Genomic DNA, 22,110 nt, shown 5'->3' with positions numbered 1-22,110 from the left:
TTGCACAGGTCACAGGAATGGCTAGTTACGGCTCTGGTTTTCGTAACCCCTTCTGGGTTCTTTTTCTAGTTTACTAAATTCGAAAAATAAGTTGGATCTTCTCGAATCATTTATAAATATAAATTCAAGCATAAAATCGAATATTAAGATTAATCTTAATATTCGATTTTATGCTTGAATTTAGAGTTACAGTATAATATTCGATAATATTCGATTCTATCTTCATAATATTCGACTTTATGCTTTGAATTAAGAGTTCGAATAAAGCGATTAAGAGTTCGAATAAAGCGAACTTATGTGCATGCGTTTCCCGTGTCAACTTCATATACTACAAGTTCGAACACGTGCACTGCGCCGCGCGGTTACTTTTCTCGTATACGTACGCGTCTTGCTCGTCGCCACCCACTGACACCAAAAATATAACGCTTACCTAGATGATATCTTTTAATTTATATGAATGTTTAACGAAATAATATACAGCCTATGTCCACCCTGAAGGTCCATTCTAAATATTGGTGAAAGAATTTTTGAAATCGGATGAGTAGTTTCGGAGATTACCTCCTACATCCAAACTTACAAACTTTACCTTTTTATAATATTAGTATAGATTTGAAATTTTCTGTATTCCTAATACTTCTTGGTTTGATTTTAAGAATATAGTCAATAATAGCATCTGTTAATTTTGTCGACCGTGAAGCTATATCATTTATTACTTCGATATCTATATCGAAGAGTCTTTCTGGACTATCTATATCTTCTGCGTTTTCGGAATCCCTTTTTTTCAGTAGCATTTTAAAAACCTCGGGGGCTCCTTCAGGGCCCTAAGCGGCCGCTTACCGCTTAATCCTCCGCTGAGCACAAATACCATAAATGCTACCACTAAAAAGCAAAAAATGATGCCAGAATTGATGCACGCCTTTTATAATCTGGGGACTAAGATTTTATTCAGGAGTTACCACGTTTTCAATTTACCAAATTTAAAAAAAAAATCCCCGGGCAGATTCATTTTTGTTACAAAATGTTACCTTTACAGATTTTTAGCTCTGCACACTGTAGAAAATCTAGAAATACAGTTTTGTATATCGTAATAATATTAATCGTCTCCAGAGAGCGCTATAAAGTAGAGAAAAAATTGTTAATTTAAATTTCTCAAAAAATAAATAAAAAATAGTGACGTGGAGAACTTGTTCAATGTCGATCTCACACCTCGCAATTACTTTATATGGGGATACGTCAAGTAAAATATTATATTCCTATCACCTGTTACCAGAAAAGACACGAAACAGAATACGTCAAAATTTTGCTATAACGATTATCGAAATGTCATGCCGAGTTGGACAGAATTTTATCAAAAGAATGACTGTTGAAAGAATGAAGAATATTTAGAAAAAGGAATGGTCAATAATTCGAACATTTAACAAAATAAACAGACAAAATATTCTAATTATTGCATTCTCGTCGGAAACAGCCTGAACGAACTCAAAGCTTCAATTGCCCGTAACTTTTAATACACGTAACTTATAATAGTGGATATTATACAGTATATGTATACAAATGTTTCAGTATGTTGTTTAAGTCAAAGGTCTTTTTCCGGGAGGTGTTTTTAAGGGAAACTGTCCCCTATTTAGGCGTTACAAACGTGGAGAAAACCCGGAAAACTCCACGTGGCCAGCCGTCCGAGCGAGGCGCGAACGTACGACCAAACTTCTACTGTTCACGAAACGGAACCGCTTTGCCACTAGTTGGCCCCCACAAGGAAGAAAAGATCGAAAAGAAAAAAAATGGCTTCACATCAGTTTCTGGAACTAGTAACCAATTTAAATGATATATTTTCAAAACAAAATGATATAAAAATTTATACTCAATAGCTGTTAAATTAAATAAATGCTTCAGTATCTTGGCTTTATCCGCACAATCCAAAATTACACTTTTCTGTTGGGTTCCGTTTGAAATTTCAAAGTTGCCCCGTCCCTCTACGAAAGACATGATTCTGTTATTATCACGAGAAAATCCTTTGAAATAAAAAGAATAAATAAATAAAAAGGACGGTTCGCATCGGTCAAGTGTTCTCCAATTATTAGCTTGTAGCACTGTACAGAACAGTCTGTAAATATAAGTGAAATTTTTCTTGTTTATTGAGATGGCGCTGATTCATAAAATTCTCTTCGTTTGTTTACGTTTTCAGTAGATAAATGTTTTGCGTGGAAATATTTATACTTTCGCCAATATTCAATCGATAAAGCAGATTTATTCATAATGAATTCTATTAATTGTAAGAATTTAATATTTCTCGTTTTCTTGTTCACTGTAAGTGAAGGTAAGTAATTAATTGTAATCACATTATTAATTTTTAATAGTTTTTTTTATGTTTCTGAGGAAATTAAAATTACAAAATCGTTTGATATGAATAATGTTACAGCCAGACAGCCTTATTGATTGACATATAATGCCGACAGAATTCACAGCCTCAATTATAACAGCTTATTTGCTGCAAATGATATGTATAAAATGTTAAATTATATACGCGAATGAGAAATTGTAAGTAAAATAATACTTAACAATACAATTTTTTTTATTCAATCAAAGATAATTTTATCTGAAGTAAACTTCAGCTTTCTGTTTCAAGAAAATGTAATTTTCATGCTCTTATTATAAGTAAATATGATATTAACTTTATATTTATAATTGAAAATATGACCGTGGTTAAGACATTTCTTTATAACTTCTTTATATCTTAATCTTCGTAAAGTTGATTGGCAGAATACAGTAGAACTCGGATTATCGAGTCCCGATTAACCTGGGTTACCGTATTATCCAAACAGAACTTGTTAAAGAATACATTACTTTTCTTACGTTATAATTTGTAAAATCTTTGTTACGAATGCACTGAGTGGGTAAATAGTGTATTTCTAATGTTGATGGTACTGCAAAAGGCTGATGCTGAGGTGATGGTGGAACACTGTGGCAAAGAATGGAGGAACTGCTATATAACAAAACTACTAAAAGACTTTTTAAAGAAAGTTTCAAGCAATAACAAATATTTGACAACAAAATGATTTGTTTTTGTTACCTTTTATTATTTAACTTTAATGTGAGACAAACCACTCATACTAAAATAACTACAATAATACACATTTTTATTCTTTAAAGTTTGTTTGTTTGTTTGTTAAGTTACAGCAATGCAACACTTGTGCGATCTGCCTAGGGGGAATGCCTTCCAGGAGGTCTTTTTAAGTGTAATGGCCTCTATTCAGCTGTTAGACATAGAGAAAACTATGACAACTCAATGTGGCCAGCTCATCCTGGCGAGGCACGAACCCATGACAGAATTCCCAGTGTTCAGGGAATAGAACTGCTTGGCCACTGGTGGGCCTATTCTTGAAAGTATTGTACGAATTAGTTGTATAATAAGTGATGTAGAAAATGTTTTTATATATGATAAATTCAATAAGGTGTAAAAAGAGTCTTAAAAGTCTCACCATATAAATCTTTTATAATTGTATTTTGAATTCAGAAGTGTCCGTGGTCATTTTATCCAAGTTTTCGGTTATCCAAGGTAGAATTGGTCAACATTTTATCTTGGATAATTGAAGTTTTACTGTATATTCAGCCAGAAATGAAGGGATTGATAAAAGAAAATAAAGTAAAATGGGTACAGATAAAGGGAGTTGGTAAATTAATATTAAGAGCAAAAAGAATAACATTTTGTAAAGCAACAGGTTTAAGGTTTTTTTCAATACTGTACATTATTTACTGAAAGGAATGATGGGCAAATAATCCTATTCAAAATGTATATCTTTTGCTTCTTCGTCATCTTCATCTTTTCCCATGTTTATATGGAATTATATATATATAGTTCAGTTTAGAAAATTTCATACTATTCTAATTACTAGAGTAGATTTAAATTTCTGGCCAAATATTGCTCTTGCATACTATATTATTCAAAATAAAATTTATCCTATTTTATGGAAATAAAATATAGCAATTTGAGAAACTTGATTATCAGACTAACTTGCAAGAAAAAATATATAATTAATATTAGGCATAATAAATCTACATCAGACTTCATGATATATCATAAAATTTTTGTTATCAATTATGATATTCTATTTTTGATTCAGGATAGATTAATATCAAATGTCTAGTCATCTGTTTATGGCAAATGTAAACATTGATATTTGTCTATGAACAGTAAAAGCTTAACTGATAATTTAATTCTTTTAGCAAAAGATTGAGCATAATTGTATAAAAATGTTTGTTATTAATATGAATAGAAGTTATGTAGTACCTTTTAAAACAATTTGTTAGATTGAACAGATATAATTATATAAATTTATTTTAGGGCTTGTTATAAAGGAGGTTTTTTGTCCTGTTGGGCATTACTCACAGCCATTACTCATAGCAATTCATGATAAATAAATAAATGTAAATTATTTCTCTAATCCATTAATATGATAAAATTAACATTTGTGAAAAGATTTATATTAACCAAACAACTTAATAACTTTGTCTTTTTTCTAAAATTTATAGCTGTTATTAGTAATAATTGAAGTTCTTAGAGATATATAGTACTAAAATGTAAAACATATAGTAAAATGAAAAATTTCCAAAACGATGAGATGACATCCACATCTATAGGCAATGTTTGAAGAGCAAAAATATTAATACACAACTGTTTATACAATTTTAGTACTTTTTCGAACATTCAAACTCAGTTACCTCAGAGATGTGATTCTGACAGCACTATACGTCCCTGAGCGCTTCAATTATTTAATATTATGAATTATATCTTAAAATTAATTTTGTTATATAGTATAATGTGAGTATACTATAAAAATATTTCACATTAACTTTTTTATTTTTTCATTTAATATAGCATTTGGTGTCTACAATTATTCAATATTTACTTTTGATGAAACTGGATGCAGCTGTTATAAATATACTTGTGGCTGTTGTGCCCATTTAGAAGTACCAAAGACTTATTTGAATGATACAGGTAATTTGAATAAATTTATAATTGATTCATTATACAATCGACACTGTAGATACGTTCCAGTTTTTATGAATCCATTTTCTATGAGTCCAGCCAATCACAGCCCGGCACGTATGCAGTTTACGGACTATGGCTGTTTGAAAGGTTACTTCCATAAAATTAATCGATTCTACACTAATTCGACTGAACATTTCCAAAATACGTATAATTTTTTGGGAATAATCCGTATAAACTATGCTATAAACAAAATATTGTAGGATTACTTACCGAGTGTGCACCGTTCGACGACGCCATTGCTTAAGCTTGTTTTCGTCGCGGAGCGGCGCTCCGCGACCCCTTAACCCCTTAAGCAATGACGAAATTTTTCTGATAAGTTATTTTTCTGCGAAAAATTCGCTGAACTTTGGAGACATCATTAATATAAATAATTTTTATGGCCGTTGAATAAGAAATGTTTTTTCACAAGAAATGTATAAAATTACAGTACTGTATTAGACTTACAGTATCTAATTTAAGCCTATATACTGTACAGACGATAGTAAACAACTTACCCGCCTAAATTCTCCGTAGCGTGTAAGTAGTTCGGCTGCTCGTCCACTATTGGTCCAGATTCGACCAATCTTGTCGCGACACGAGTCGGTGATGACGTTTACCGCATTTTACGAGTCTCTTTTAGCGTCTTTATACGAATACGGTCGCAATTTTTTCGCTGTGATATAGGAATCTGAACTATAGGAACTCATTTTATAGGGAAGGTCGAATGTAGTTTACAATATACAGTCGACTCCCCTATAACACGAGTTCCTATAGTTCGGATTCCTATATGACAACGAAAAAATTGCGACGGTATCCGTACAAACATGGTAAAAAAAACTCCTATAATTCGGTAAAACGTCATCGGACAGCCGAACTACTTTCCGCCGTCCAGCGCCACGCTACGAAGAGTTTAGGCGAGTAAGTTGAATTTACTATCGTCTGTACAGTATTTAAATTAGGTACCGTAAGTCTAATACAGCACTAATTTTATACATTTCTTGTGAAAGAAACATTTCTTATTCAACGGCCATAAAAATTATTTATATTAATGATGTCTCCAAAGTTCAACGAAGTTTTCGCAGAAAAGTAACTTATCACGCCGTTTTGTGCGCTGCTCCGCGACGAAAACAAGCTTAAGCAATGGCGACGTCGAACGGTGCACACTCGGTAAGTAATCCTACAATTGTTTGTTTATAGTATAGTTTATACGGATTATTCCCAAAAAAATATACGTGTTTTGGAAATGTTGAGTCGAATTAGTCTAGGAATCGATTAATTTTATGGAAGAAAACCTTTCAAACAGCCGTAGTCCGTAAACTTCACACGTGTCGGGCTGTGATTGGCAAGGTCTCCTAAAACATCAATTTCATAAAAAACGGAACGTATCTACTGTCTTATAGGGGGTCGACTGTATTTGTAAAACTACAGTTATTTTTTCATATTGTTTCCCTTCATTCATGACATTGTAATTTTATATTATAAAAAAATGAGCTTAACTAATTAAAAATAAAATAACTCATCAGTAATAATTGAAATACAAAAATCTGAATAAGCAATTTTCTGAATTTTTAATTTTGAGAAATTCCTTTACTTCTTGGATAAAATATAATGCAATTTAATAAATAGAATAGAATATGTTTACTGTAGATTGCTACAATATACTAAAACATTCAAAAGTTATTCCTACTTTAAATTATCAATAATCTTATTAATTTCTTTTAGTTTTATGTTTCTATATATATATATATATATATATGTAAACCCATTTATGAATTCATTTGTATAAACATGATCTCAAAATATACATTGACACATTTCTAAATACATTCATTAAATAAAATGTGGCAATTGTAATAACTGTTACGTTCTGTTTTGATGAAAAGTTTTAATTGTTGAATGGAATAAGGCTTATTTAAAACTCCATTTTCTTCAGAAATCTGAAAGATTAAAAATCAGTGATCTTGCAAGCTGTATTAGCTACTGTAAGCTACTGTGCAGAGAATCGCTTACTGATGGCATTGACGGAGTATCAAATCTGTGATCCTTAATTTTTTCTTTTTAACTTTTACTGAATACTCACTGTAAAATAAAATCTTATTAAATTGTAAATGAAGACACATTTTATTTTTTAGGTTGAAATAACTAACAAAAGTAAAAACAAATTAAATGTCAATTACTCTCAAAAGTAGTTATAACATTGTTATAGCATATATATCTTAATATAAAACAGATCTACAACAGATAATCATAATAAAGATCTATTTTACTTGGAAGACTGTTTTTGATATTTTTTCAAAAATAGATTGTTTAACAAATACAATATATGATAAGTTATCATAATAAAAATCAAAATTGGATTAATCCTAAATATATTTTTAGAATCATATTATGATAAGATTTCACTCAATTTTCACTAAAAATTTTAAAATTTATTCTAATTTTATATAGCTAATTAGAGTAGGAAATGTCTGACAATTGATTTTCGCACCCATATTAAAAACAAAGCATTAAACAACATATATTAATACTATAGCTTCTTGCCCTTATTATTACTATTATAATTTTTTGTTAATAGACAATTAAACTTTTAAGGCTTATCATACTGACTCACTTGACAAGGGGAGTTTATTAATTAATTATATACATCTATATACATGCACACTATTACCAATCTAAAATGCATTTCGGAGTTTATAATGGCTCCTCTTCAGTTAGACCTTTTTGGTAATTTAAACATTAGTCAAGTGAGTCAGTGTGATAAACCCTAAAACTTTAATTGTTTATTAACACAAAAAATTAAAACATATTAAGAGATGTCATATAATAAAAGAAAATCGAAATTTGCAGGTATAAATAATGAAAAGTGTGATGGTTTATAATAAATATTTGTATGATAAATACGTAAATTGAAATGAATTAACAAAAATTTTATTGAATAAAAATGAAACTTATGATAAAATATATATATCATTTTTTAAATTCAGTTGTTAGGGAATTTACAACTGCCATAATATCATATTTTTTTCAATAAGTATCTCATTGTTGCATTAAAATTAAAAAACAAATACTCTTCTTAGTAATGGTTTTAAAATTCTCAGAAATAAAAGTGATCATATTAAACAAGTACTGTACATGTTGAGATATCTTATTTTGTTGTTAATTAATTTTTTTATAAAAGAAGCATAAAATATTCAAAGTTTAAATTTGAAATTATAAAATATTTAGTCATTTGAAAAATAAAATTAATTTTAGAATCTTAACCCATATTATATATTGCATTTTGCATATCAAATTAATAATCATCTATTTTTCTCTATATGTATATTGTATTTAGGTTGTGTAAATCTCACTTATCTTCCAAATGATTATGGATTATCATTTACTGTCACTATTGATAACAAAACCATTTACAATGAAACCATTTCAGGTAAGTTTTGAAAATTAAAATATGAAGTAATTTAATTTTTAACGTTAATATCTATATTGGTAGTTCACAATCCACCACCAATTTGTTTTCGAGCACCACATCTAAAGAAGTATACAGACGTTTGCATTCGATTTTATGATCTACAAGTTTCTAAACATAAGTTACATGGCTGCGTAGAACTGGAAGCTCGGCTTCACGAGGTGATCTTAGCAACATATAAATTGGGTTGTTTTAATTTAGGGCATGGTTCTTTTTCACTACCAAAAAAACCATCCAGGAAAAAGACTATTTTCGTTCCAAAAATTTCTAAACTTATGCTATAAAGTATATATTTGAGAATCAAGAAACAACAATATACTGTAGATTTCTCATATTAGTTTATATATATATTGTTTAATTATGTTTAATGTAAAATAATAATTCATTGTAATTGTAAAAGCAAATAATGAAGATAGTCTTGATTACATGAAATTACTCTACAGATTACAAAATATTGAATATGATCATCAAAAGTTTTTAAATATTTTTATTTGGAATGATTATACTTTTTCTTCACAAGTTATTTTTGATTGGATGACAATCATTATTTTTTAAAATATCTATTGCGTTGTAGGATTCTAGTCAACTTAAATGGTTGAATTAATATTAAAATGATCTGATAATTCAGACTTAAATAAGTAAATAAATATTGAATAAATAAAGCATCAATATATGATGTGATAATTCATAAATTTTAGTAAAAAGTACAGTTTAAAAGAGAATATCCATCCTCTTTTAATTTACAAGCAGTTAATTCTGAGAAAACCACTTAAGTTAGATTTATATAGTTTAGTTGTAGTGAAATTGAAATGAATTTTTTTGAGTTTTTAGTACAAATAAGTTGTAAAAAGTGAAAGGAATTTAATATAAATGAAGATGCTTTTATGATTGAAATGACATTTTATATTTCTGAAGTTAATAAATTATATTGTATCACTTCATTATGTTGAAATGTGTTAATATACTCAATATTTTTTTAGAAAATTGTTTTATTACAAAATATTTTTATTTGTAACACTTTTAATCAGTACAGATTGATTGTAGTAATACTGCAAATAGGAAACTAATAGTGATTGTATTTTTTTATTTTTATATATTTTTATATTAATTAATGATAAATGAAAACATTATACTCAAATTCATTAATTTGTAAACTTGAGACACTAGAACAAATTGTTTTTCAATCAAGTTTTGAAATTAATGTATTTAAAACTCTTAAATGTAAGTAATTTAAGATTTTTACAAATGTTTGATGTTTTATTGTAATATTGTTTGTATATTTATAAATAAATAAGTACACATTACAAAATCGATCTGTTCTTTAAATAATTTCAATTGCCATCGATAAATTGCTTAGAAATACGTGTTAAAATGATTTTCGTTGATTATCTTTTTTTCAGAGATTTTCATTACCATTAAAATTTTTCTTGAAAACTGCAATTCCAACAACTCACAGATTGCATTTACTTGTATTTAGCAATTAGAATCCAAATTTGATAATTCAGTTAATACTTTAATATTTGTAATTATTACTAGTAAATGATTCACAATACAGTACTGTATTAATCTTTTTCCAGAACTTTAATCTATTTCTTAAATCAAAATACGAATAATTAAAGCACGAAATTTTAAATCAATTTAAACATTAAAATATGTACAAATTATGATTATGATTCTTATAAATTTCAATTCGTTTTTTGAAGAGTTTAAAACTCAGTCCATCGATGAAACCAAAACTGCAAACACAATATAGAAAATGAATGTACAGTTAAAACACAGTGGTGTGCGGTTACATTTGGTGATATGGAAGCTGTGCCAGTCCTGGATAGAATCACTGGAAGCGTTTTACGATATTTTGATGTGTAGCATCCACGAGCTAAATCGCGAGGTTGATGCTCTTTAAAGCTCATGCGCGAATGCCTGTAATCTGGCTGCTTTACACCATGGAGTAAGTATACATACTCCTTGCTTTACACGATTCAAATATTGTCGCCGTGGAAGCTGTCTCGTATTCGACAATACAGCGCTTCCATTGGAAAAATGCATATACGAATTTATATTAGAATATACAATAGCGATCTTATCGTTTTTTCACATGTAGTATAGAAATACGTAATGCGGTTATAATGAAATATTAATTTAATTAATTCAAAGTACGTTAAAATATGAAAATAATCGCACAATATGTATTTAAATTTTAGAAAATACAGGGGGAGCGGTGCTTCCACAGCCTCCACGGACGGCATGGACGGCATGTTAAAACGCAAAAGTCCGAAGGAAATGACTCCAAGCTTATTCGAAAGTCCATTCGAGAATCATCATTCTGTCACATTCGGATAAAAATGTCAAATCCAGGTTATAGCATCAAGTCCGATAATGAGGTATAGTCTGGGAGAATAGCAGGGCTGTGGAGTCGCGTAAAAATCTACTGACTCCGACTCCGACTCCGTTTCATATACATAACAAGTTGTTAAGTAAAAAGGGAATCGGAGTCGGCGGATTTTTTGACGACTCCGACTCCGACTCCGGCTCCGGCCCCAACACTCCACCTCTCCGACTCCGACTCCGACTCCACAGCCCTGGAGAATAGTCACAAATCGGTGAAATACGCCTCTAAATTTGTCCCCATGCATTGGAGGATTGTAGATGATGGGTTACATTCAAGTGCGTCGCCAAGGAGGGGCAGGAGGGGGCAGCTGCCCCCCTAGAAATTCGAAAAATTATTTAAATGCTAAGTTTTAATTAAAATAATCTTATTAGGCTTCTTGTAAGTTAAAAAAATAATGTTTTAATTAAGATATTTCTTCTCTGGTACANCCAAGGAGGGGCAGGAGGGGGCAGTTGCCCCCCTAGAAATTCGAAAAATTATTTAAATGCTAAGTTTTAATTAAAATAATCTTATTAGGCTTCTTGTAAGTTAAAAAAATAATGTTTTAATTAAGATATTTCTTCTCTGGTACATAGTAAATGATTAAAACTTTATGAATCGTTTTTATTTTACCTACATACATTTCATATCCTCTATCAATTTATATCATCTTGCCCCCTGGCCCATTGGCTGGCGACGCTCTTGGCTACATTCTAAACTAGTGATGCGTAAACCGTGGGTCGCGACTCCTTGGGAGCTGCGAGAAAATTTTTCGAGGTCGCCATATTCAAAGAAATTTATTTGAGAATAAAAAATATAAGTTCTTTTCTTCAACAAGTATCAGGTACCGGTAAAACAGTGAAATGAAATTATATTATTTATAAAAATAGCATATATTTTTTTTACGAAAACAATTGTCTATATTATTACCTAATACAGACAGAGGATGACTTACGGCTTGCGATTTCCAATACAGATCCGAACATAGAAAGCAATCATGAGCTCTTTGCAAGTGCATACCTCACATTGAATTCTTATAATGTAAAGTTTTTTAAAAGTATTTTTCATTAAATAAATATTTATACCCATATGCATAAATAAAACCATTGTTTCATAAAATTATGTATTTTATTCAGACCTTTAATAAGACAAAAATATAAGTGCAAATTCCAGAAAAAATTTTAGTTTAACTACGTTGACGATTAAAAAAAAAGGTTACCATCTATCCGGGGCTGCGAAAAAATTTTACACAAAATGGGGGTCGGAAATGAAAATAGTTTGCGCACCACTGTTCTAAACTCATCTTTGACTACTTCCTAAATTTCTTCAGCTGTTTAGGCTATGCGTTGATGAGGCCTCACCTCACCAAAGCAGAGCCCAAGGAGCTGAAGGAAACCAATAAATTTTTATCAATAAGATCAATAAAGATGATGTAAAATGCCTTGTGTCTATTTATACACCTAGTAGTGAAGAAACAAACAATAAATTTTTATTTAATTATTTAATTTTTGGAATTTTTTTTCACAACTAGATTATAGAACACAAAAAGACTGACAAAGCGTCCTTTGGTTACACATCTCAATCACTTACGATTATAATTTGTGGAATTTTTAGTCGATCCCAGAGCGGGAGAAGTACCCCGGGGTGTCATGTCCCCCTCTGCGAACATACATACATGCCTACGAATTACAGAGAAAGTGAAAACGACGTATACTGTAGAGAAAAACCCATGAAAAAATTAGGGCACTTACCGATGTTGTTACTAATTAAGCAAAGCTAAATGCTTTAATAGGTATGATGGTCAATAAGGCCATTTTTAAAGGAACACAATCCTTACCAATGTCGGAAATTTCCAACAATAAGCAGTGTTTTCGGGGAAAAATAAAATTGTGTCTGGTGTCTTGTATCCTTCTATCCCGACAAAAAAACATTCATTAGACCAAAAATTTGCCGCCCTCCCCTAGCTACGCTATTGCATGAATATTATTACTGAACTCTGATATTATATACAAATGTGAAGCTTATCGGATTTAAATCCTTCTAAAGTCGTTATGATGAAAGTTGCGAATAATTAATTATATGTACTGTACTTGCCTTGAAATCACTTGTAACTAAACGACGCTAGTAGCATTCGACTCAAAACGATTTTCTATATGAGATTAGTCAAAAGGGAATTTTCTATGTAAACTTTAAATTTATTTATTGAAAATTCTTCAAATTAGTCTACGATCACGCATTCCAGAGTGGAACACAGTTTTAATTAATTTACCTGTAATTATATTAATATTAAATAATTTTTTAATTTCAGTCAAGTGTAGTTGTGATAAGTTTAACGTATTTATTCAAGAAATGAATTTTCAAGAGCAGGTTTGATCAAATATTGAAAAAGTTCCCGAATTTGTCTCTAAGTGTTTATTTGAAGAAATTTAGAAAGATTTATCTTTCTAAATGATTGTAAATCAGTTTAGAATTATTGTTTTCAATAAAACTTGATGTATTTTTTTCTTCTAATTTTATTGGTGAATAAAATAGAAACAAATTACATAATAATAATGAGACAATCGTAATTAGCAACTGATATATGCAAAGACAGGCTACACGATATATTTATTAATAAAAATAATTAAACAATTTAAAAAGTGTTTTACAGTTTTTATTATTCAAACACACGCGCGATCGGTGATATAGAATATCTATATAGGATAAGGTAGGGGTAATTGGATCATTTCAAAATCAACTTTTACTGAATGGGCAGGGAATATTGTTTTATCAGATCTACTTCCGTTGAAAAGCCTTTCGTTATAACTAATAAACGGTGGGATTATTGGTTTAAAACTTTTTTTTTTTATCTAAAGTAGAAAACAGAAAAAGTACAAAAGTATGAATGCTTAAGAATTGTGGAGTTATCACGGGGGAATTCAACAAATTGTTTAATTTCCTGGCAACATTTAAAATTTTGGTGGGTCCATCTATTACGATATTTTATGAAAAAGCTTTATATTTTTAATTATTATAAAATAGCAAAAAGTTTAATTTTGAGAGTATGCATAGGTTTTATAAAAAAATGTAAATTATAATAACGAGTAAAAGTGTTATCACCATTAAGTCCGACCGTACTCGAGATGTGACACACGACCTCTTTATCTCCCCACCCCATCGACCTTTAATCACCAAAATTTAATAGCATCAATCCCAATAATACACAAATTTCCCTGAAAAATTTCAGAAATTTCTAAAGAAACAAATCACACTTAAAAGTTAATGGAATTATTTGCCGAGTTTTTCCATTGCAACAGACTCCTCTAACTCGGACTGAGAGGAGAGAAGGTCGTTCGAATTTACGAAAGTCCGAATTAGCCGGGTGTTTTCTCCGATGACATGTAAACAAGAAGGTTCAGTAATTTATTACAATCAGCTCTAGGCAGATATGTTACCGAGCCATAGTACTGTACTTTATAATGATGAATTTATTATTACAGGAAATGAGCTTAAAAATTTCGTGACAGTACAGTTTATAGCAACTTACAGTCTTTAGTAACAAATAATGCACAGCAGTGGTGCATCCAGGGAGAGGGCAAAGCGCCCTCTCCCCTGGGTGCACCACTTATATATACTGGCCCTTTGCAAAGAAAAAGGAAAATGATTAGCAGAAAATTTTCCTGAAATATTTTCCTAATTAAAATTCATGTTTTTTTTATGAAATACGTTTCTTGTCTAGTCTTGTGTAGCTACGAGCGCTAAGGTGGCTTTTCGTTTTTGCTAGACTTATTATACCATTAATAAAAAGGAGGACAAGCTTTAGAAAAACTTTTTATTTCTTTGAGTATGCATTTCGGACAATTATGTCCCTTTCCAACTCTTGTGTTACAAATGGATTATGAGAAATGCAAGAGTTGTGACAATAGATAAATTAGGGATGGCGATTATTGATTAACAGGTATAACTGCAAACATGACGGCATGGTAATATTGTTGGAAAAGTACCAAATGCATACTCAAAGAAAAAAAAACTTTTTCTAAACTTGCCCTTCTTTTTATTGATGGTATAATAAGTCTCACGAAAAAGAAAAGCCACCTTAGCGCTCGTATAATTCATGTTTTTTTATTTATATTCTATGGTGTATTCTATTTCTATATTATTTATGAATTAGCGGCCATACAAGGTGGGAACTTTATTGAATTTTTATTAAAAATTATTTTATTTATTCAACTCGTCTCCCCCAAAAGTAAATCCTGAGTGTGCCGCTGACACACGATATCGCAAAGACTTCTGGATATCGAAAACACTGTTTTATTATAATTTTTCTATTGTCGAGAAATGTTTCGAAAAAAATTTTCGAGTTAGCGGGGATTTACTGCTTATATTCACTTGCACTTGTTTGCGCCCCGCAGCTCCGCCACAAATTTCTAGTGCAACACTTCTCACTTTTCACCTCTTATCCAGTCGACTTTCTTTGTTAATTTTGGATCGAGATAATGGATACAGAAATTACTTGGAAAATTTTTTTGGTAAGACTCAAGACCCGATGTCGGGCTTGACTCTTCGTTTGAAGTCGATAGGATTTTACTTCGAAATTTCTTTGCCTTCGAGGAGGGTTTTCCCTGTTGCCTGTTTTAACTTGTATCAAATCCTTGTGTTAAATTTTCTTGTTGTAGAAATACTTTCCAACAATTTTAAAAATAACTTTAATATTACTTTAAAAATAAAACAAAACTCTCCGCTCTGTGAACTCTAAAAGGGTTGTTTTTAGCAAGTTCGGCCAGGCTCACAATGGGGCGGCCGGGTGATGAGGAACGGGACCACAGAGTAAAGAAATATGTATATCCAGAGTGGTAGCTGGCGCTAGTGTCGTGAAGCTGCCTTGGAACAGGAAGTAGCACCATATTCGGGGCAGAAGCGAAAGTTTTCTACTTTCGAATAATTGTGTAAATTCCGTACGTATAATTTAGATTCTACGATAAAATGGTTAATAGCTGTTGCGCGATTAATTGTACTAACCGCAATACTAGAGGATGTAGTCTTACTTTTCACTGGTAAGCGAATAATGTATATATTTTAAATTGCTATACATGTATGATAGCCTTTACATACCGTGTTCTGTCTTACATTACTTTAAATTATGATTTGTAGATTTCCTTCTGAGCTGACATTAAAAAGAAAATGGATTCTTGCCACAAAAAGAACTAAATGGCAACCAACTAGGTGGTCTGTTCTTTGTTCGGCTCATTTTAGCAGCAATTCTTATTATTTATCATCAACTACACACGAGATCCTAAAAAAGGATGCGGTTCCCTCAATATTTGAATTTCCTGATCATCTGAAAAAGGGAACGTTTTTGTAAAAATATAGACTTATATTATAGCATTAACTATAATGTCACAAAGTAAAAGACATCGATTATAAACGATATGTCTTTGTCTATTGGACGTTAGAAAAATGAAAGCGGACGGGTCCATATAAGAGGTAGGCTTAATGACAATGAACAAAATACTTGTAACATAGTTATTGGAGCATCCAGTCTGCTCTTTTCAAACACTGCCGTCGCTGCTACAAATCCAGGTTAGTCTAGTAACCAGTCTAGGTAACGTCTGTTCTCTAAATTGATTACTCATTTATCATACCTTATTATTATTATTTTTTAATCAAAGTGTTAGTGGACCACACTTACGCTATAACTGAATCTTCAAGAAAAATAAAAATCCAATTGCTTCAACAAGTGGAAAGAAATATAGCACTTCGGAGAAAATTGGAAACGTTACAACAATGCAAAAGGCGAAAAAACAGTAAAATAGAATCGCCGAAGGAAGCCATACAAGGTGAATCGTTGCAAGCGATTTTCATTTTTAATTACTTTTTTATTGACTTTGACTTTCTCTTTTTGTTTTGTTGTAGAATTAAAGAAAAACAATTACATCGCCGAAGCAGGACTGGGGTTGTTGGAGGAATGTTCAGATGGCACTTATGGCACTCCATTTCAATTAATGCAGGCTGTCCAATATCGGCTTAAAAAACATTCGGTAGGAGCATATCCAGCAGCCTTGTTTAGTCCTGCAAATATTGCATTAAGGCCATTAGTGCAATTAAAAGATAATGGCGCTTGAATACATGCTAACAGTGATGTTATTGATGTTTGNCTTAATCTCTTTCTTATCTGCAACATATTGTATTCTCTTATTTTCCGCCCCTAGTCATGGACACCCTTGAGAAAGCTCCCCACAACCTAACCCCTCAGTCCGAGACTTTATTTCCATCTTTCTTCACTGGCTTCCCTTAAATATCCTAATTATTAAAATGGATTTAATAATATTCTGAATCTATCTTAGTAGTTTATATAAAACCTTAGTTTGTGGAGCTAAAAAATAATCTAAGATATCAATGACCTTCAAGCTCTGAAGCAAAATAATCCTAAGAATTAGCATTTTCCCTTTAATAATAAGAGGGTTTATACTTCATAAAAACTATGCAATCCTCTTTTCCTTTTGCTTTATTTCATTAGCCTCCACCAACCTAGAAATAATTTTAATTATAGACTACATTTCAATAATCTTCTCTACTACAGTCCTTATCATTTCAAGAATAGTACTATGATTCTCAGAAGAGTATATAGCCGAAGAAAAGTACCCCACACGTTTTAACTACTTAGTGCTCCTGTTTATTTTATCTATAATCATATTAATTATAAGACCAAATCTTATAAGAGTCCTATTGGGGTGAGACGGCCTAGGGCTAGTATCTTATTGTTTAGTAATCTACTACCAAAATTCTCGCTCTTTAAACGCAGGAACAATCACCATCCTATCAAACCGAATTGGAGATGTGATAATTCTAATAGCAATTTCTCTCTCCCTTTCTTTTGGTTCCTGAGATATTCTATCTATAAACACCTTATTAAATAATCCTATCCCCCTAACCTTAATTATAATCGCAGCCATAACTAAAAGTGCACAAATCCCCTTTTCCGCCTGACTTCCGGCTGCTATAGCAGCCCCAACACCTGTATCAGCACTAGTTCACTCATCAACCTTAGTCACTGCAGGAGTATTCCTTTTAATTCGATTTCACAACATAATAAACTATAAAATTTTCTTAGTCCTTCTCATCTCATCAACTTTAACAATATTTATGGCCGGTTTATCCGCTACAATAGAAATAGACATAAAAAAAATTATTGCCCTATCAACCCTAAGCCAACTAGCCATCATAATACTAGCCCTATCCTTAAGTCTATGAAAGCTAGCCTATTTCCATATAATTACTCATGCTCTCTTCAAGGCCTTAATATTTCTATGCGCAGGATTCGCTATTCACAACATAAAAAATAATCAAGACATACGAAAAATGTCTCTTCTAATTTCATCCTCCCCCACTATCAGCACCTGTATAATAATCTCATCTATCACATTAATGGGTCTTCCCTTTTCTTCCGCCTTTTATTCAAAAGACCTAATTCTAGAGACACTAATTTCATCACAAATTAATCAAACAATTTTAATCATAACACTAATCTCATTTGGACTAACAACAATATACTCTCTTCGATTAACCTTAATAACACTCTGATTCAATAATCTAGGACCAAAAACAACAGCAATCTTAGAAACAAAAAAAATAACAACACCTATCATCACATTAACTACAACATCAATCTTCATTGGAGCAATAATAAACTGAACTCTTCTAGACACACCAAATTCCTTACCAATACCAACAATTACAAAAATTACAAGAATCCTCCTAATTACTTTAGGAGCCCTGCTTTCAATTACCATATGAATCACAAACCCCTTAAGAACACCTAACCCAAAACTCCACAAAAGCTTCTCAGGAAACATATGATTCCTCCCAATCATTACCCCTCATCCTACCCTAAGACTCCTTCCTCCTCTCACAATAATCAAAATTTCCGAATCCGGATGAAGAGAGCTTTCAGGACCGCAAGGAGCCCATCAAACTATTAAAACTTTGTCTCTAACTATTTCAAACTCTCAAAAACTCAACACTCTTATAATAATTTCCGCGTCTCTCCTCATACTCCTTATAACAACTACCCTATACTTAAATAGCTTAAAACAGAGCAAATCTTTGAAGAAGATTAGGTGAAAAATCTTTAAGTATCTAAGGCCAAAGCATCTTAAGATCGAAAATCTAATATAAATCTACTTCAAAGACTAAGAGGTTAACAATAATGCTACAAGTCGAGTTAGCAGCCCAACACCCCTCTTCATAACAGGGTTCCCCTCCTTCCCATCAACAGTGGGACACTATAAAAGCTTCTGTTAATAGCGAGGGATATATCCACTCTTTTAGGCCGAAACTAAACACAAAACTTGCTTCTCACTAAAGATGGAGAAAAACACCTTTTGATTGCAAACCAAATATTATAAATTTAAATACCCACCTACTTCGCCCACTCAAGAGACCCTTCACTCCACTCAAAATATAAACCTAATAACAAAATTAAAACAAATAAAACAAACAAAACAAATAAAAACAAACCATAATCAAAAACAAAAATTAAAGGTAATATTAACACAATTTCTACATCAAAAATCAAAAAAATAACACAAACTAAAAAAAACTGTAAAGAAAAAGGAACCCGAGCCATAACAAAAGACTCAAATCCACACTCATAAGCAGCCCCCCTTTCCTTATCTACTTCTCCTTTCCTAGATAACACCGCCCCAACACCTCAAACCAACGCCCCCAACAAAAAACAAAAAACAACCCCTAAAATAAAAATAATCATATATAAACCTACTAATTGGAAATCAGTTATACTATTATACTAATATGACACTTACCTCACCAATAAATAGAAACAAACAAAAATAATCAAACCACATCAACAAAATGCCAATATCAAGCAACCGCCTCAAATCCAAAATGATGTCAACCAGAAAAATGAAAACGACAAGAACGATAAAGACAAACCCCTAAAAAAGTTCTACCAATCAAAACATGTAAACCATGAAAACCAGTAGCCATAAAAAAAGTAGACCCATAAACAGAATCATAAATACCAAAAGCAGCCTCATAATATTCAAACCCTTGTAACACAGAAAAATACACCCCTAAAAATAAAGTTAAGCCCAAACTAAAAACAGCCTGAAAGTATTCTCCCCTTAAAATTCTATGATGACACCAAGTCACACTCACTCCAGAAGCTAGCAAAATCGAAGTATTCAACAAAGGAACATGAAAGGGATTAAATCCCTCAATCATAAACGGGGGCCAAATTAAGCCCAACTCCAGTGTAGGAGCTAGACTTCTATGAAAAAAAGCTCAAAAAAAAGAAACAAAAAAGAAAACCTCAGAAACAATAAATAAAAGCATACCAACCCTAAGCCCCTTCACCACTAGCAAGCTATGATCTCCATTTAAACACCCCTCACGAACAACATCTCGCCACCATTGAACACTAGTTAAAAGTAAAATCAAACCCCCCAAAAACAATAAATTCCCACCTATCCTATAAAAACAACGAACCAGCCCTCTCACCAAAAACAACCCCCCTAAAGCCCCAGTCAAAGGCCAGGGACTTAAATGAACCATATGATATGGATGAAAATTTTTCATAGTCTAAATCTCAGCTGAATATAGCCCAACCAAAACCATAAAAACATAAGCCTGAATAAAAGCCACTGCCAACTCTAATAATAACAATAAGCTCAAAGCAAAAACCCCACAAACCACCATAACCCCACTTAGTGTAATAGCTGAGCCCAAAAGAACAAGCAACAAATGACCTGCAATCATATTAGCCCCTAACCGCACAGACAAAGTAATAGGGCGAATAAAATTTCTAACAGTTTCAATCAACACCATAAAACCCATCAACAAAACAGGAGTCCCTAAAGGGACTAAATGAGCAAACATATGACGAGCCTTATTAATCCATCCAAAAAGTATTAAAGAAAGCCAAAAAGGTAAAGCAAGAACAAGAGTTACTAGTAGATGACTAGTAGCTGTAAAGACAAACGGAAATAAGCCCAAAAAATTATTCATTACAATAAATCAAAACAAAGAACACAACAACAAACTAGCCCCTTTTCAAAACAAAAAAAAATAATAATAATTTAAGGAAATCGGGGGGGGGGGTAGGAAATCAAAAACTTTATTCGGGTTTAAATTTATATATCAAAAATTCGATGGTTTGCATGAATGAAGGGCTTCACTCCTTTGATTAAATCGAATTTTCTTCATATGTTTAGCAGCACAGGCGCCATTACCATCTAGATGGGCGCCTAGGGTAGAATTTGATTATTTTTCACAAAAAAATATTAAGAAAAGATGAGAGTAGAAAACAAAATTTTCGTTTTATAACGATTCGTGCCTTAGGCGACTTGATTTTCTATATAAAAATACAATCTGTGTGCTTTGCGGCATCGTGGACCACTCATTATTTTTCTTGTATTACAAGTTATTTTAGAGTTAACTTCGTCCTAAATTCTTGTATGTTTAGCAACATTGGAGTTACTTAATGTTGATCTTCCATGTTTAATATTCTAGGAAAAAGTAGTTTGAAGGATATACTACAATTATGAATTAAGAATTATAATGAATACAATGTTTAATAATAGGTAGCATGACCTAATTTTAAGAAGGAGAAATGCTGTATTTTATCATGAGGATCATCAAAACTTGCTCTATGCACGAAACAGAAGGAAGTGTGTTATAAATTAGGAAATACTTACTGCAATTTTTCAAGAATATCATTGAAAAATCCGGTTTTTTATGTTAATTATTATATCTGTTATGAAATATAATATGTCTTTTTAAGGTTTATATATTTTAAAGTTATTTTATAAAAGTTAAGTAAATTTTTATGCAGATTACTAAAGGAAAAAAAAAATCACAAAATTATATGAAATTTTTTATATAAATTAAACTTTATAATATGAATAAAGTATAATTTTATTTATTTAGCTAAAATATTTGATTAAAATTAATTTTTTTAACCATTTAAAAATATATATGGGTGTGTGTGTGGGGGGGGGGTTTATATGGCTCTATAAAGGTATTGGTTAGAATGGTTTTCAATGAAATTCAATAAATTTTAATTTTATATATATGCAATTGTATAATTAAAAGTATTTTAACCCTATGAGGGCCAAGTTAATTTGTGAAACTAAAGGTTGTTTTATCGCTCAGACAATGAAGAGTGCATCGAGTAGCTTCATTATAATGCACTACTCATCCTGATGATTGCCCAAAGGAAGATAGTCGGTCTATTTTCTAATTAGTATG

General features: G+C 31.4%; 3 protein-coding genes and 1 pseudogene across 3 annotated transcripts; 2 read left to right on the top strand and 2 right to left on the bottom strand.

The window, feature by feature from the left end:
* Positions 1–2,024: 2,024 nt before the first annotated feature.
* Positions 2,025–9,637, top strand: LOC111636110. The gene is made up of 4 exons (XM_023381287.1): positions 2,025–2,317; positions 4,877–4,996; positions 8,364–8,456; positions 8,520–9,637. The coding sequence occupies exons 1-4, from the start codon at positions 2,257–2,259 to the stop codon at positions 8,777–8,779; spliced, it is 534 nt and encodes a 177-aa protein (XP_023237055.1). The 5' UTR covers positions 2,025–2,256; the 3' UTR covers positions 8,780–9,637.
* A 6,599-nt stretch (positions 9,638–16,236) lies between these two features.
* Positions 16,237–18,512, top strand: LOC111636266 (NADH-ubiquinone oxidoreductase chain 5-like). Its single transcript, XM_023381478.1, is given in 5 exon segments — positions 16,237–16,246; positions 16,366–16,422; positions 16,512–16,679; positions 16,756–16,939; positions 17,301–18,512. Coding segments are annotated over 5 exon segments (1,542 nt in total). The 3' UTR covers positions 18,424–18,512.
* Positions 18,513–19,148: 636 nt separating this feature from the next.
* LOC111636488 lies at positions 19,149–20,442 on the bottom strand (annotated as a pseudogene).
* On the bottom strand, positions 19,659–21,066 carry LOC111636256 (ATP synthase subunit a-like). Its single transcript, XM_023381468.1, is given in 2 exon segments — positions 19,659–20,909; positions 21,021–21,066. Coding segments are annotated over 2 exon segments (513 nt in total). The 3' UTR covers positions 19,659–20,442.
* Positions 21,067–22,110: the final 1,044 nt, after the last annotated feature.

This window comes from Centruroides sculpturatus, unplaced genomic scaffold, assembly GCF_000671375.1.
Source record: "Centruroides sculpturatus isolate CEXI.00-Female unplaced genomic scaffold, Cexi_2.0 scaffold158, whole genome shotgun sequence".
Taxonomy (NCBI): domain Eukaryota; kingdom Metazoa; phylum Arthropoda; class Arachnida; order Scorpiones; family Buthidae; genus Centruroides; species Centruroides sculpturatus.
The sequence above is the reverse complement of the archived record's forward strand: the minus strand, read 5'-3'. Positions and strand labels throughout refer to the sequence as shown.

Coding starts and splice junctions, on each gene's coding strand:
- LOC111636110 (XM_023381287.1), top strand. CDS start 2,257: ATGAATTCTATTAATTGTAAGAATTTAATATTTCTCGTTTTCTTGTTC. Junction 4,997..8,363: donor GACTTATTTGAATGATACAG/GTAATTTGAATA, acceptor TATTGTATTTAG/GTTGTGTAAATCTCACTTAT. Junction 8,457..8,519: donor TTACAATGAAACCATTTCAG/GTAAGTTTTGAA, acceptor CTATATTGGTAG/TTCACAATCCACCACCAATT.